This window comes from Geotrypetes seraphini, chromosome 3 (genome assembly GCF_902459505.1).
Source record: "Geotrypetes seraphini chromosome 3, aGeoSer1.1, whole genome shotgun sequence".
NCBI lineage: Eukaryota > Metazoa > Chordata > Amphibia > Gymnophiona > Dermophiidae > Geotrypetes > Geotrypetes seraphini.
The window spans coordinates 48,164,564-48,179,690 of record NC_047086.1 but is presented as its reverse complement, the minus strand read 5'-3'; the positions used below and the strand labels follow the sequence as shown (position 1 = coordinate 48,179,690).

Genomic DNA, 15,127 nt, shown 5'->3' with positions numbered 1-15,127 from the left:
CTTTAATGAACTGGGCAACATCAAGGCAAGAGGCCAGGGAGCTTATCCCCCCCCCCCTTGGAAACAGGAGAGGGCTGCTATCTGCACCTTCAGCAATCCGACCAACAAACCCTTCTGAAGTCCCTCTTGCAAAATGTCCAGGACTACTGAAATCGGAGCTCGTAAGGGCTCTACATCATCCCCAGCAAACCAGTGCTGAAAGGATTTCCAGGCCTTGTTTGGCGTCATTGTGCTTTCTTGGAGGTTGGGGAGGGATGAGAGTCAGAGGCTTGCAGTCTCCTACCCCCATTTAATCTCTGCCATCACCCCTGAAAAAACCTGAGTCGCTTGGCCTCCTGCATAAGGATGGAATCTTCAAGAACCTCAAAAATTCCCACATCTCACATCCCAAGACAATCGGAGTTGGCTGTCCGGCAAGGCCTTAGGGTGACAGTCCGTAACACTGGCCATCAGGTCATCTAGACCCTTGCCAAATAGCACCTGCCCAGAGTGGCTTTAGAGGCTGAATCTCCTACCCATTGTTTGATCCAGAGCATCCACCAGGCAGAGATATGAGCCAAACTCTGATGGTATCATACAGAGCATCCACTATATAATCCACCCCAGATAGGTGCATTTGGGGATCTTAGACGGTCTCCGAGACCGGGACTCGAGACGAATGGGTGTAGCAAGCATGTGCCACAAAGGAAACTGCAGCTGCTGCCTTAATCCCTAGGACCAAAGCTTCAGATTGTCTCTTGATGACCACATCCACTTTACAGTCCTGAATATCCTTTAACATCACACCACCTTCACTAGGCAAGGAGGTTTGTTTGGTGACCTGCATCACCAGCGAATCCACCTTTGGCAGAACAGTTGCTGGAAATCCGGAATCTTTGGGTAAAGCTTGGCCATAGCCACTTGCAAGGAGCCTTCTGATGACGCCCAGAGGTCTGTAACCAGATTTGTGATGTCCAGAGGCAAGGGAAAGAACAAAGCTGGAGCAACTGAGCTGCTCATAATTGAGCACTGCAACAAGGGGGCTAGAAGAACTTCCAGCTTCAATTCTTGTAGCGATGTAGAAATGCTACCCGAGAGTACAGAGGCTTTGAACAGTCAATGCACTGTGGGTTCTTCCCTCTGGTCCAGGGCCACTACCACTTCTTGACCACTGCTCTCATGCAGAGAACCAGCCTCTGCCAGAGAAATTGAATCCTGGGACAACAGTGGCATGGAATCAGACTTTCCATCCTCCCAGTCTATATATCAGACTGAACCTCCTGGTCCAGCTCTGTATCCTCATCTGGTCGAGGCACATGGTGAGGGGAGATCCCCTGCACCTCTGCCTCCATTGTCCTGAACAAACACTGAGGGGAATTGAGAGATGTTCTGGCAGAACCATTGGCTGAGCTTTTTAATCTTTCCCTAACCAAGGGAAAAGTTCCCTTGGACTGGAAAACTGCCAACGTTATTCTATTCCACAAAAAGGGATGCAGGTCAGAGGCTGAAAATTACAGGCCAGTGAGTCTCACATCAATAGTATGGAAACTTATGGAAACGTTGATAAAAAACAGATTGGACACGATTCTGGATGACAAAGGACTAAGGCAGGGGTGTCCAATGTCGGTCCTCGAGGGCCGCAATCCAGTCGGGTTTTCAGGATTTCCCCAATGAATATGCATGAGATCTATTAGCATACAATGAAATCAGTGCATGCAAATAGACCTCATGTATATTCATTGGGGAAATCCTGAAAATCCGACTGGACTGCGGCCCTCGAGGACAGACATTGGACACCCCTGGACTAAGGGATACCCACCAGTATGGCTTTACGAAGGGAAGGTCTTGTCAATCCAATCTGATAAACTTCTTTGACTGGGTAACAAAAAAATTGGATAAGGGAGAGTCCCTGGACATTCTCAGATTCAGAATCTCGGAGAGAGCGAGACCAGAAGGCTTTGAGCATGCGCAAATGCTCAAAGCCCAGACCAGCCCAGCACAGGGAAGAGGGAGGATCTCCCTCGCACCGCCCAGCCCAGGCGAGGGAGGATCTTCGGACACTGGCACTGGCACGTCCTGTGCATTGGTGCTGGTGTTGGTGCCCAATCGGGTAAGCAATGTCTTTGTGGTGCTGGGGGGGATGTAGGATCGCGGGGGAGAGGGGGTGACGCGAGCGGGGGTGGGGGAGGATGCCGGTTCGCAGGCCAGAAGAGGGAGTAAGCGGGGGTGGCGGGAGGAGGTTATAGCAGCATGCGCGGTATACGCGTGTGCGTGCTACATAGATTTTTTTTTACAGCAATGCTTTGTTCCCGCGCGCTATACACGTATGCACGTTATATGCGTGAAAATACGGTAATCATCTGGGAAGATATGAAAGCTGCAAATCAGGTGGAGAAAGCTACAGCAAAAGCTAAACAAATGCTGGGCTGCATCAGAAGGAGCTTTATCAGTCGAAAGCCTGAAGTTTTACTGCCGTTGTACAAATCAATGGTGAGACCTCACCTGGAGTGAAGAGAATGAAGAGAATGAAGACGATTCAGCGAATGCCCACTAGGATGGTCTCAGGACTAAAAAATCTCCCATATGAAGAACGTTTGAGCAGGCCGCGCTTATATTCTCTCGAAGAGCGCATAGAAAGGGGGGACATGATAGAAACATTCAAATACATCACGGGCCGCATTGATGTGGAGGAAGAAATCTTTTGTCGTACGGGTCCCACGGCGACAAGAGGGCATCCGCTAAAACTCAGGGGGGGAAGATTTCATGGGGACACCAGGAAGTATTTCTTCACCAAAAGGGTAATTGATTGATGGAATGGTCTTCCACGTCAGGTAGTCAAGGCCAGTACCACGCTCGACTTCAAGGGACGATGGGACAGACAGGTGGGGGTCGCTCCAGAGGAATGCTTAAAATATGGATTCTCGAAGGGAGGGAGGGTTCTTGAGAGAGCAGACTTGTTGGGCTATCGGCCCTTTGCTGCCGTCATACTCTATGTTTCTATGACCCTTGGCAGTTCAAATAGGCTCTCGAAATCTGGGGTGAAGCTTTATCCTCCTGGGCTCCATGGCCACATGTCTGCACTCAGTAGATGCACCTTTGGAGGGCTCTGGAAAGGTGTCCATCCCTGTCAATTTTAAGTAAAATAAAGGGGTTTTGAAGCAGATAGAGGCTTTAGGGGAAAAAAAAATAAAAAGATTGTTTAAAATTCAAGATGACTCCCTGCCAGAAAAAAACCGCACCAAGAATGGACTGTATTGACTTCTCTGAAGTACAAAAATTGTAGGGAAAGGGGTTTTAGAAGTGGGGGACCTTGGCTTGTGGCTGCAGAGACCTTTACATTTCAGTTTTGAGACCCCCCCTTCCCCATAGGCTATTAATAGCCTGTGTGCCATGTGCCTGCTTCAGCTCAGGAATGCAGCTGGGTTAAATGGAGAACTGTACCTCACAAGTTTGTCAACTGCTGCCAGTCGGACCGAGGTTGGATTGAGCCTCAACCCCCGGAAAATCTTGTGTTACGAAGGGGGGAGAGGACCACACAGACGGCCCACTATTAATCCCAGCCAAGCCTAGAAGGAATCAAACAGCCTGTGCTAAAGCTCCCGATAAATCAGGGAAGTGAGCAGTTTTGCAGGGGATGGCCCCTGAGCTCAAAGGAAGCAACTTGTGGGTTCAGATGCAAACCCTAGCATTTAGGACCACTAGACACATTGTACTAGGAAGGTGTTATTCCTTCCTACCAGCAATTGGAGGTACAGAAGAGACCAAACTCTACCAGTGACATTACCAGTAATATGCTATGGTGCCCCCTGGAAGAATCCAGTATTTTCTTTACCTCTAGGACAGGGGTAGGGAACGCCGGTCCTCGAGAGCCGTATTCCAGTCGGGTTTTCAAGATTTCCCTAATGAATATGCATGAGATTTGCATACACTACTTTCAATGCATATTCATTGGGGAAATCCTGAAAACCTGACTGGAATACGGCTCTCGAGGACCAGAGTTCCCTACCCCTGCTCTAGGACAGTGGTTCCCAACCTTGTCCTGGAGGAACACCAGGCCAATTGGGTTTTCAGGCTAGCCCTAATGAATATGCATGAAGCAAATTTGCATGCCTATCACTTCCATCATATGCAAATCTCTCTCATGCATATTCATTAGGGCTAGCCTGAAAACCCGATTGGCCTGGTGTTCCTCCAGGACAGGGTTGGGAATCACTGCTCTAGGAGGTGGTGTTTTTGTGCTTAGCCCCTCCAAAGCCTTGGGTAAATCCTCTGATGTCCAGACTTCCAAATGAAGGTGTACTGGGCTGGGGGGCAGGTTGGCTTGGATCTTGGAAGTAGTCAAACAGGGGTACTCCTTGGATTGTGTCTGTCCAGTTCCAGACACTTTTATGGCCCAAGAGGACCAGGCTGTTGCTCTCACTTTGCAATACCTCTTTGGGTTGGGGGAGGTGGAACCTGTTTTACTGCCTTTTGAAATATCCTGGATCTCAAAAAGATGAACGCTTGTTTGCAAGTCCAGCATTTCTAGATGAGTCTTTTCTCTACCTCTACTCGTAGGTAGGAAAAGATAACACCCATTCATGCAAAATAGTGTCCCTGCCACTAAGAAAAGGAGTTTTTACATCAATGATTGAGTTCAGCACAATTAAGTATGTTTGTGCTAACATGTACCAAGGCTTTTTCTCCTTCAGTATTTAAAATTAATGCTGGTGTGTTTTTTGTATTTGGGTTTATTAGAAAATAAATGATTACTTAAGTTAAGACTAAAACCCCAAACCGGCAGAAAATAATCAACCACAAAATTAAATTCCAACCCAAATTTAACATCTCCAAAACCCCATTTTTGACTCCACTAAAAAGCTCTCTGGTTAAAAAAAAAATTTTCTCCTATTCTGTCGGTTTAAAAAAAAAAAAAAAATGCTGCCCATCTTTTTATTTTATTCTGTGAGAATTAGAGCCTATTATGAATATACTGAAAAATTAACCACGAAACCCAATACTGAATCAATCAGTACAACTACATTTTGTTGTAGATTTGTCTTGCAACTCCTGTCTTTCAGATATCACTACGTCTCTCACAGAAATAAATTGAAAAAAGAAAAGAAAAAACAAACAAACTAGAGCTAGGATACAACCTAGATACCAGACATCAGTCGTCATAAATCAGTGCCAATATACACAAGGCTTACTGACACTCTTTACTTTCTGATATGTTAATTACCTGGAAAATCTTCTGCTTTTCTGGGACCCTGTTTTTAAAAAGTCTTGGAGAAGCAGTGCTGAAGGTCCTCTGGGAAATTTGACGAAGAGCCTTAAGGAAAATAACCAGATAATGGCTGAATAAAAGAATGGGAGAGAAAAAGACAGAGATACATAATACAGTACACACACACACATATATATGTGCGATGGGGTACTTAAATGTTCTCAGCCCAACCAACTTTCTAAATTCTGAGCGTTATTTTGCCACTGTAGTTGAAAAGTGTGTTATCTTATTTCATTAAGTGCCAAGTTGCAGAAATGAAATTTTGTGTTTTGACATTGTTCCAGATCAGTGTATCGCAAAACTGTGTGCCTCCTGAGATTTCAGGTGTGCCGCCACACACTGGCGAGGAGAGTCATCAACGTCAGCTGACTGCCTACAGGACGTGCCTCTCACGGCAAGAGGCACATCCTGTAGAAGTCAGCCGGGGAAGATGACTCTCCTCCTGGCCAGCATCTCTCCTCCTCTCCCTGCACCTCCCGGATCCCTCCATCAAAGTGGGATGCGGCCAGTTGGGCCTCTGCACATTTCCAGGTGCCTTCCGGCCGGGGAATTGGATTTAGTGTGCTGCCGGCCGGAAAGTTTGCAAGACACTGTTCCAAATATTCTGTTCTTGGTTGGGCTGAGAACTTTTCAGCAAACCCTTGTACATAAAGCACAGTTACTTACCGTAACAGGTGTTATCCAGGGACAGCAGGCATATATTCTCACATATGGGTGACGTCATCTACGGAGCCCCGATGCGGAAGCATTTTCAAGCAAACTTGATTGAAGATTTAAGTTTGCTCTGCTGCTCCACGCACGCATGCGTGCCTTCCTGCTCCACTAGGGGGCGCATCCCCTCGTGGTCTCCAGTTCACTTAACTAGCAAAGAAGCCAACCTCGGGGAGGTGGGCGGGTTGTGAGAATATATGCCTGCTGTCCCTGGATAACACCTGTTACGGTAAGTAACTGTGCTTTATCCCAGGACAAGCAGGCATGATATTCTCACATGTGGGTGATCTCCAAGCTAACTGAAAAGGGATGGAGGGAAGTTGGCAATTTAAGCAAATAGATTTCGCAATACCGATTGGCCGAACCGGCCATCGCTTCTGGACAGTGAGTCCAGACAGTAGTGGGAGGTGAAAGTATGAACCGAAGACCACGTGGCAGCCTTGCAGATTTCCTCAATAGGTGTGGACCTGAGGAATGCTACGGAGGCTGCCATCGCTCGGACCTTGTGTCCCGTTACTCGACCATGCAGCGCGAGACCAGCCTGAGCGTAGCAAAAGGTGATGCAATCGGCCAACCAGTTGGACAAGGTGCGCTTGGAAACTGGGTGGTCTAACCGGTTTGGGTCGAAGGACAAAAATAATTGTGGGACTTTCCGGTGTGGTTGAGTGCGTTGGAGGTAAAAGGCCAACGCTCTCTCTCTTACAGTCAAGAGTGTGAAGCGCCACCTCTCCGGGGTGAGAGTGGGGCTTGGGGAAAAACACAGGCAAGACGATGGACTGATTGAGGTGGAAATCAGACACTACTTTAGGCAGAAACTTTGGATGTGTGCGGAGTACTACCTTGTCATGGTGGAAAACAGTGAAGGGTGGGTCCGCTACCAGAGCTTGTAGCTCACTAAATCGCCGGGCGGAAGTGAGTGCAAGCAGGAAAATCACCTTCCACGTGAGGAATTTAGGATGGCATTTGTCTAGGGGCTCAAATGGAGGTTTCATTAGTTGAGCCAGAACCACGTTAAGGTCCCAAACCACCGGAGGGGGTTTGATAGGAGGGTGGATATTCAGAAGACCCTTCATGAAGCGAGAGACTAAGGGGTGGAGCGAGAGGGCTTTTCCTTCCAGGGGCTGATGAAAGGCCGCAATCGCACTGAGGTGTACTCGAATGGAGTTGGTCTTTAGGCCGGAGTGAGATAATTGAAGTAAATAGTCAAGGACCAGAGGGACGGGGACCGACACCGGGACCTGGCTGTGAGAGGAGCACCAGGTTGAGAATCTTGTCCACTTTTGAGCATAGCAGATTCTCGTCGAGGTCTTTCTAGAGGCCTCCAATATCTCCTTGACTGATTGAGACACGGGGAGAGAAGTCAGGGGGAAAGAAACCAAGCATTCAGATGAAGAGACTGAAGATTGGGATGTAACAGCGAACCCTGACTCTGTGATAGTAGAGAGGGAAACCGAGGCAGAGGCAGTGGATCTCTGACACTGAGTTGAAGTAGAAGGGAAAACCAAGGCTGGCGTGGCCAACGAGGAGCCATCAGGATCAGGGTGGCTTTCACCGTTTTCAGGTGGACCAGCGTCCGTAGGATCAGAGGGAACGGCGGAAACGCGTACAGAAACCTTCCCTCCCAATCGAGGAGGAAGGCGTTGGCCTCGAGTCGGTCCGGGGAGTGTATCCGGGAGCAGAAGAGGGGCAGTTTGTGATTGTGGGGGGATGCGAACAGATCTATTTGCGGCGTCCCCCACTTTTCGAACACCTGTCGTAGGGTCTGAGAGTGCAGTGACCACTCGTGTGGCTGGAGGAGGCGGCTGAGTCTGTCCGCCAGACAGTTTTGTTCTCCTTGTATGTACACCGCTCGAAGGAAGGTGTTGTTGGAGATTGCCCATTTCCAGAGGCGCATGGCTTCCCGACAGAGGGGCCAAGACCCTGTCCCCCCTTGTTTGTTTACGTAGTACATTGCTACCTGGTTGTCGGTTCGGATGAGAACCACCCGGTCGTGAAGTAGATGTTGAAAGGCTACAGCTGCAAGATAGATGGCCTGGAGTTCTAGCACGTTGATGTGACAGCGGCGGTCTTCTGCTGACCACATGCCCTGAGTGCGGATGCCGTCCAGGTGGGCTCCCCAAGCGTACTCCGACGAGTCTGTGGTGAGTACCTTGCTGTGAGGAGGGGCGAGGAAGAGCAAACCTTTGGAAAGATTTGAAGAGTCGGCCCACCAGCGGAGCGATCGTTGCAAGGAAGGAGTCACTGTCACGGGACGATCGATCGGGTCCCGGTCTTGACGCCATTGAGAGGCCAGGGTCCATTGAGGGATTCTCAGATGGAGACGGGCGAAGGGTGTGACATGGACGGTGGAGGCCATGTGGCCCAGGAGAGTCATCATCTGTCGAGCTGATACCGAGGTCATCAGTGAGATCCTTCGGCTCAGACTTACTAACGCCTCTAGATGCGGAGGGGGGAGGAAGTAACGGAGGCGAACCGTGTCCAGCGTGGCCCCGATGAATTGTAGGGACTGCGAGGGCCGTAGTTGGGATTTTGGGAAGTTTATCTCGAACCCCAGACTTTGTAGGTAGATAATAGTCTGTTGGGTCGCTGAGATAACCCCTTCCCTGGACGGGGCTTTGATCAGCCAGTCGTCCAGGTAGGGGAAAACCTGAAGTCCCTGTGAGCGTAAGGTAGCAGCGACCACCACGAGGCACTTGGTGAAGACCCGAGGTGACGATGCTAGGCCGAAGGGGAGGACTCGGTATTGTAGGTGCAGGTCTCCCACCTGAAAACGCAAGAACTTGCGGTGAGTGGGGTGCACTGGAACATGTGTGTACGCCTCCTTCAGATCGAGAGAGCAGAGCCAGTCGCCCTCGTCAATCAGGGGGTAGAGGGTTGGCAGGGAAAGCAATCGAAATTTTTCCCGTACAAGAAATTTGTTGAGGCGTCTCAAGTCTAGTATTGGGCAAAGGTCTCCCGTTTTTTTCGGTACCAGGAAGTAACGGGAGTAGAACCCTTCCCCCGTTGGTCGGGGGGAACCTCCTCCACTGCTCTCAGGTGAAGCAGATCTCGAGCTTCGGAGAGGAGTAGGGGTAGCTGTGTCCGGTTGGGAGGGCAATTCCTTGGGGGATTGTCCGGAGGAATGGCCCGAAAGTTGAGAGAGTATCCTGATGAGATCACGCCAAGGACCCATGTGTCCGACGTGATTTGTTCCCAGCGGGGGGTAAAAGACTTTGAGGCGACCCCCGATGGTAAGGCGGCCTGGGACTATGGCGGAGGGGGCCCGCCCCCTTCCGCGTATCCCGTCAAAAGGACGGGGATGGTTTGGTAGTCGCTGGCGGTTGGGACTTGAGCGGGGCCCGATGGTGGGCTTGCGGGTGCCTGGGCGGAGGCCGCGAGAAGGCAGGAGTGGATTTCTGTGGGTAGCGGCGCGGAGGGGCCCTGAACGGCCTGGACGTAGATGGTTTTGGCTTTTGCCGCACGAGGGAGGCAAACGAGCGTTCATGTTCAGAGAGGCGTTTTGTAGCCGCCTCGATAGTGTCATCGAACAGTTCTTTACCCACGCAGGGGAGGTTAGCCAGCCGGTCCTGTAAGTTGGGGTCCATGTCGACCAGGCGCAACCAAGCTAGTCGGCGCATGGCGATAGCAAAGGCTGCCTCTCTGGAGGAGAGTTCGAATCCATCGTAGGCCGCGTGGAATAGATGGAGGCGTAGGTTGGAGAGGGACTCTGCAAGCAGGCTAAACGCTCCTTGGCGGGAGGCCGGTAAGTCAGTCTCAAAGGCTCTCAGTAGTCCAATGAGATGTTTGAGATAGGATGTGAAGGTGAAAGTGTAGCTTTGCACCCTAGAGGCCATCATCGCATTTTGATATAGTCTCCTGCCGAACTTGTCTAGGGTTTGGCCTTCTCGGCCTGGGGGGACCGCCGCTGAGACCCTGGAGGGGTGAGCCTTCTTCAAGTAGGATTCTACCAACAGCGACTGGTGGGAGAGCTGCGGTTCTTCAAATCCCGGGAAGGGTACTGTACGGTACTTAGCCTCCATTTTGGAGGGTACTGCTGTGACCATATAGGGGGTCTCGAGGTTTCTGAAGAAAGCCTGTTGGAGTACCGGGTTAGGCGGTAAGCGAAGGGACTCTCTGGGCAGTGATGGCATATCCAGCTCCGCTAGGTACTCTTTAGAGTATCTGGAGTCGGACTGGAGGTCTAAGTCCAAAGCGTGGCCCATGTCCTGGACAAAGCGAGAGAAGGACGGGCGGGATGTTCCCGAGGCCCCTTGCGGGGTCGGTGAACGAGACCTCCATCGGGTGGAGAAGGATGGGGAGGCTTCCCTCGAGTATCGTAGCTCCTTCTCTGATCCACGCTCCGAGACCGGGGAAGCACTGTGAATGTGTTCCGGGGTCGTGGATCTCCGCCGTCTCGAGGAGCAACGATCGATGACGAATCGGTGACCTCGACCCGGACTCCCTTGGTGAAAGTCTGAAACCTTGGATCGGAGCCCCGGTCCGAGGGGGAGTTCGGAGGATGCGCGAGTTGGAGAGTGATAGCTCCGTCACCCTCAGCGGTCCCATACGAGGTGTAGGTGAACGGCCTCGTAGAGTGGGGGAACCTCGGGCCTTCTTGGAGGTACGGCGGTTCGAGGTTTCTGTCGTTTTAGCACGACGTTTTGTCCCGCGGCGGTCTGTGGAGGGAGAGCGCCTCGGGTGTCTCGGCGAGGAGTCCGAGGAGGATGGGATGCGGCGAAGCTTGTGCGCTTTTCCTCGAGGTGGCTCGACGCGAGGCTCAGGCTGGTCTGGCACATGCAGGGTCGAGGTCGAGGCCGGTTGTAGATGGGCCATTGCAGCGGACAGCTCCGACGAGATCATTGCTCGGAGTAGGTCCTGGAAGACAGGCACGGACAGCATCAAAGGCATGTCCACTGCCTCGGTGCACTCCACCGGGGGCGACCTCGTATCAGAGTATTCTCGTGTGGTGGAGGCACGGCCCGAAGGCTTGGAAGGCTTCGCCGGTGCTGTAAGCATGGGGCTTCCGCCATGCATCGCCGGTGTCCCCGAGGTTGGTTTCTTTGCTGGTAAAGAACCTGAAGAGGGAAGATGGGACTTACCCGGAGCCGAGGCTTTCTGCTGTCCCGAGGACTTCGGAGTCGAGTCTCGAGGCGATGCCGAGGTATTCGGGGCCGAGGTCAAGGCCAGGGCCGACCTCGAGGCCGAGGTAGAGGGTTGGTCTGGGGCGAAAAGAGCCGCCATGCGGGCTTTCCTTCGACAGAGGGCCCGGTTCTGGAAGGTAGCGCACTGGAGGCAGGAGTCGGTTGGATGAGCGGCCCCCAGGCAGAGGATGCACCGGCGATGCAGGTCTGTGATGGAAAGAAGCCGCTCGCACCGGGTGCACTTTTTAAAGCCGGTCAAAGGTCGGCACATAGAATCGAAAGTGGCCGCGGCTCGAGTAGCTACGCGGCCACGAGGACCCGGAAGCCTCCGGGTCGGTCAAAAACGAAGCAGGAATCAAGTTGAAAAGGAAAAAATTCGCGCGCAGCGACTTAATCGAGAAAAAACAAGAAAAAATCACGGTGCTAGAAGGCAGTTGGGGCAGAGCCTGAAAAAACACGACTTCTAGGCTCAGCGGAAAATTTTGAACTGGAGACCACGAGGGGATGCGCCCCCTAGTGGAGCAGGAAGGCACGCATGCGTGGAGCAGCAGAGCAAACTTAAATCTTCAATCAAGTTTGTTTGAAAATGCTTCCTCATCGGGGCTCCGTAGATGACGTCACCCACATGTGAGAATATCATGCCTGCTTGTCCTGGGATAACTAAGGCTGTACCAAATATTTGTATTCGATCCAGCCCCAAATAGTACCTCAAATATTTATTTGTATATGGCTGAAGGAGACCTTACCTGAAAATTTTCTTTAGTCAGTGAAACTATTCTGCACAAATGGATTATCTCTTCCTACCAGCAGGTGAAGATAAGAGAAAAGACTAAGGCCCCCTGTTACTAGGCCATGGGAACTATTGCCATGCGGCAAATGCTCCGATGCCCATTCAATCTCTATGGAAGCATTTAACACGTCGGCCCGCACTATCGGGCTTACTAATACAGGGGATAAACTGTGGTGGCTCCTGGAAGAATTCAGTATGCATCTGCCCAAGCAGAAATATCCCATTAACCACTGCAACCGCAATGAGCAGAAAGTGAGTAAAATACCACATAGTGGCAAGTGCTACCCTGCACATACCAGGGAAAAGCCAACCAGACTACAAATCAAAAAAAAAATAAACACAAGATTTTTTTTTTTTTTTTTGGAGCAACCGAGAGAACACAGAGCACATGCAGGACCCTGGGCCATGGTCTTACAAGGGTGGAATAAGAGAATGGTTTTGCCAACTAAAGACAAGAATGTCAGGTAAGGCATAATTTCTCTTATCTTAGTGGCAGTTCACCATTCGGAACAAATGGGATGCACCGAAGCATATCTAGTGGATGGGAGAAGACAAGGCCTCCGGAATGACATCCTTACCAAACTCCAACCAGGCTCTAGCAAGCACATCCATCTTGTAATGCCTAACGAATGAATGAAGCGATGACATGTCGCCATCCTATGAATCTCCTCAGGGGACACCGCCCTGTCCTCTAAGATACAGCCTGAGCTCTGGTAGTGTCCCTTCAGTCCCTGCGGAACTTGCCTACTCCTGCAGATTCAATAGCTGCCTTAATCCACCTCACAACAGCCTCTGTGGCTGCTTGACCCTTCCAAGGCCCTTCAAAGAAAAAAATATGGTCAGAGACGAAACTCATTAATCTCCTTCAGATATAAGAGACCTCCAAACATCAAGCTTCTAAAGTCTCCAATATGGGACCACTGAACTCTCAAAAACAAAGGACGGCAAGAAAATCTGTTTCACATGGAACCACCATCAGCAGAAAAGAGAGGATCACAAGAACACAGAACCCTCTGAAAAGGATAGATAAAGAACTTGGAGCTCTGAGACCCTTTAAATCAAATTAATTGCCACCAAAACACCATTTTAAGGGCGAGATCCTTAATGGATGCCGAATGCAAGGGCTCAAATGGAGCTGCAGATAGTCCCCCGAGTACCAGATTGAGATCCCATGAGGAAAGGCAGGTGGAATGGGAGGGTGCACATGGGCCACCTCTCTATGCAAGGCCAGAGAGACACCATTCACCTATCTACCAGAAACTGAATAGCACTGCCAACTGAATCTTCAGGGAGCTCAAGGCCAACTCCTGTTCCAGGCCCCACTACAAGAATCCCAAAATAAATTGGGAACCTGAGCTCTCTAAGGAGACAAAGCTTGACCCCCAAAAATCAGGTTATCAAAAATGCGCCAGACCCCAACATAGGCCAGGGATGCAGATGGCTTGTGAGAATGAAGCAGTGTAGAAATCACAGCAGGAGAGTACCCTCACCTCTCCAAGCGCCTCCTTTCAATGGCCAAGCCAGAAGAAATCTGGGTCTTCTATTTCTACTGGCCCCTGCCGAACACCCCTGGGTAGTGGAAACAGGTCCTCCATGAGACACCAGAGGTCAACTGGTAGCCACAATCCTGTGTGGAAGGCGCCCTAAGAGGGGCCAAGTAGGGAAGACACAAAAAGGGGCTCTGCCTCTGGCCAAGGATGAAACAGGGATGATCCCTCTGCCGAATGAAACAATCTGCCTTTGAGTCGTCCCACACTGCCATCAAATCGAAGTATGGGGGCCCTCAACAGTCCAGAATGAGCTGAAAGGTCTGATGCCCCAGTTCCCATGCCCCTGGATCCAGGAGAGAGCAACTGAGGAAGTCCACCTGCCCACGTCGGGACGAACGACACTGCCAGGAACACCCTGGAGGACATAGCTAGACTTCGGATCTCTGGGAAAGAAGCTAAAGCAGACAGGAGCACAGGTAGTATTCTCTTCTATTCTTCCTGTTAGGGGCAGAGGAAGGGACAGGGACGAACGTATCCTGAAGACGAACGAGTGGCTACAACGATGGTGCAGGGAAATGAACTTCGGATTCCTGAATCACAGAGAGGCACTACAGGGACTACAGGGACCAGACGGACTCCACCTGACCAACAGAGGTAAGAATGTCTTCGGACACAGGCTAGCCCGCCTACTTCGAAGGGCTTTAAACTAGGTAAGTCGGGGGTGGGTACCCACTTTTACACCAGAGCAGTAAGTAACAATCCTGATGGGGCGAACCAAAACTCCGCTTCTAAGTCTAAGGTAAGTACCCTTATTGCAAAAGAATCACTAGGTGACACTTTAATTCAAATGGATGGCTCACTACAGGAGCTTAGTAAACAGAAAGAGTGGAGAGCTATGTATGTTAACGCACACAGCCTAGGGAATAAATTTCTAGAACTAGAAACAGAAATAGTTAATGCAGACCTGGACGTAGTAGTAATATCCGAAACATGGTTCACAGACTCTCATGGGTGGGATATAACTATACCAGGATACAACCTGCTTCGACAAGATAGAGAGGGTAAGTTAGGAGGAGGGGTAGCACTTTACATCAAAGAGAACATCAAGACAACCAGGATCACGGATGTCAAGTATACTGGGGAATCCATCTGGGTAAACCTGGCCAGAGGCAGAGAAAAATGCCTGTATCTTGGTGTGGTATACAGACCTCCAAGGCAATCGGAGGACAAGGACACAGAATTAATTGAAGACATTGAGAATATCACCTTACGGGGGGACGTCGTTCTGTTAGGAGACTTCAACATGCCTGATGTAGACTGGAACACACTCTCAGCAACAACTTGTGATAGCAGGAGGATATTAACGTCCATGAAGGGAGTAAGGCTCAAACAAATGGTACTAGAGCCCACTAGGGCCCAGGCCATCCTGGACCTGGTACTTACGAACGGGGAAAGCGTCTCAGAGGTCTCGGTGGGAGAAAAGCTAGCCACCAGTGACCATAACATGGTATGGTTTAACCTTAAGAAAGGCTTCCCTAGGTCACAAACAAAAACAAGAGTACTCAATTTCCGAGGCACTGACTTTGCACGCATGGGAGATTTCATCCATCAGACGCTGCAGGTTCAAGAAGTAACTGATAATGTGGAAACTATGTGGTCTACCTTGAAATCGACCCTTCATGAGGCAACTAAACGCTACATAAAATCGGTAACCAAACAGCAAAGAAAAAAGAAACCCCAATGGTTCACTGATGAGGTCTCGTACCTCGTC

General features: G+C 50.5%; 1 protein-coding gene across 2 annotated transcripts in view; it reads right to left on the bottom strand.

The window, feature by feature from the left end:
• The window catches only part of LOC117356302 (cytochrome c oxidase subunit 7A2, mitochondrial), a 56,698-nt gene that overhangs the window by 24,896 nt on the left and 16,675 nt on the right, over positions 1 to 15,127 (bottom strand). For both annotated transcript variants that reach the window (XM_033935357.1, XM_033935356.1), the window contains exon 2: positions 5,201 to 5,290. In XM_033935357.1, coding sequence (XP_033791248.1) covers positions 5,201 to 5,290 — 90 coding nt within the window. The remainder of the gene's footprint in view (positions 1 to 5,200; positions 5,291 to 15,127) is intronic.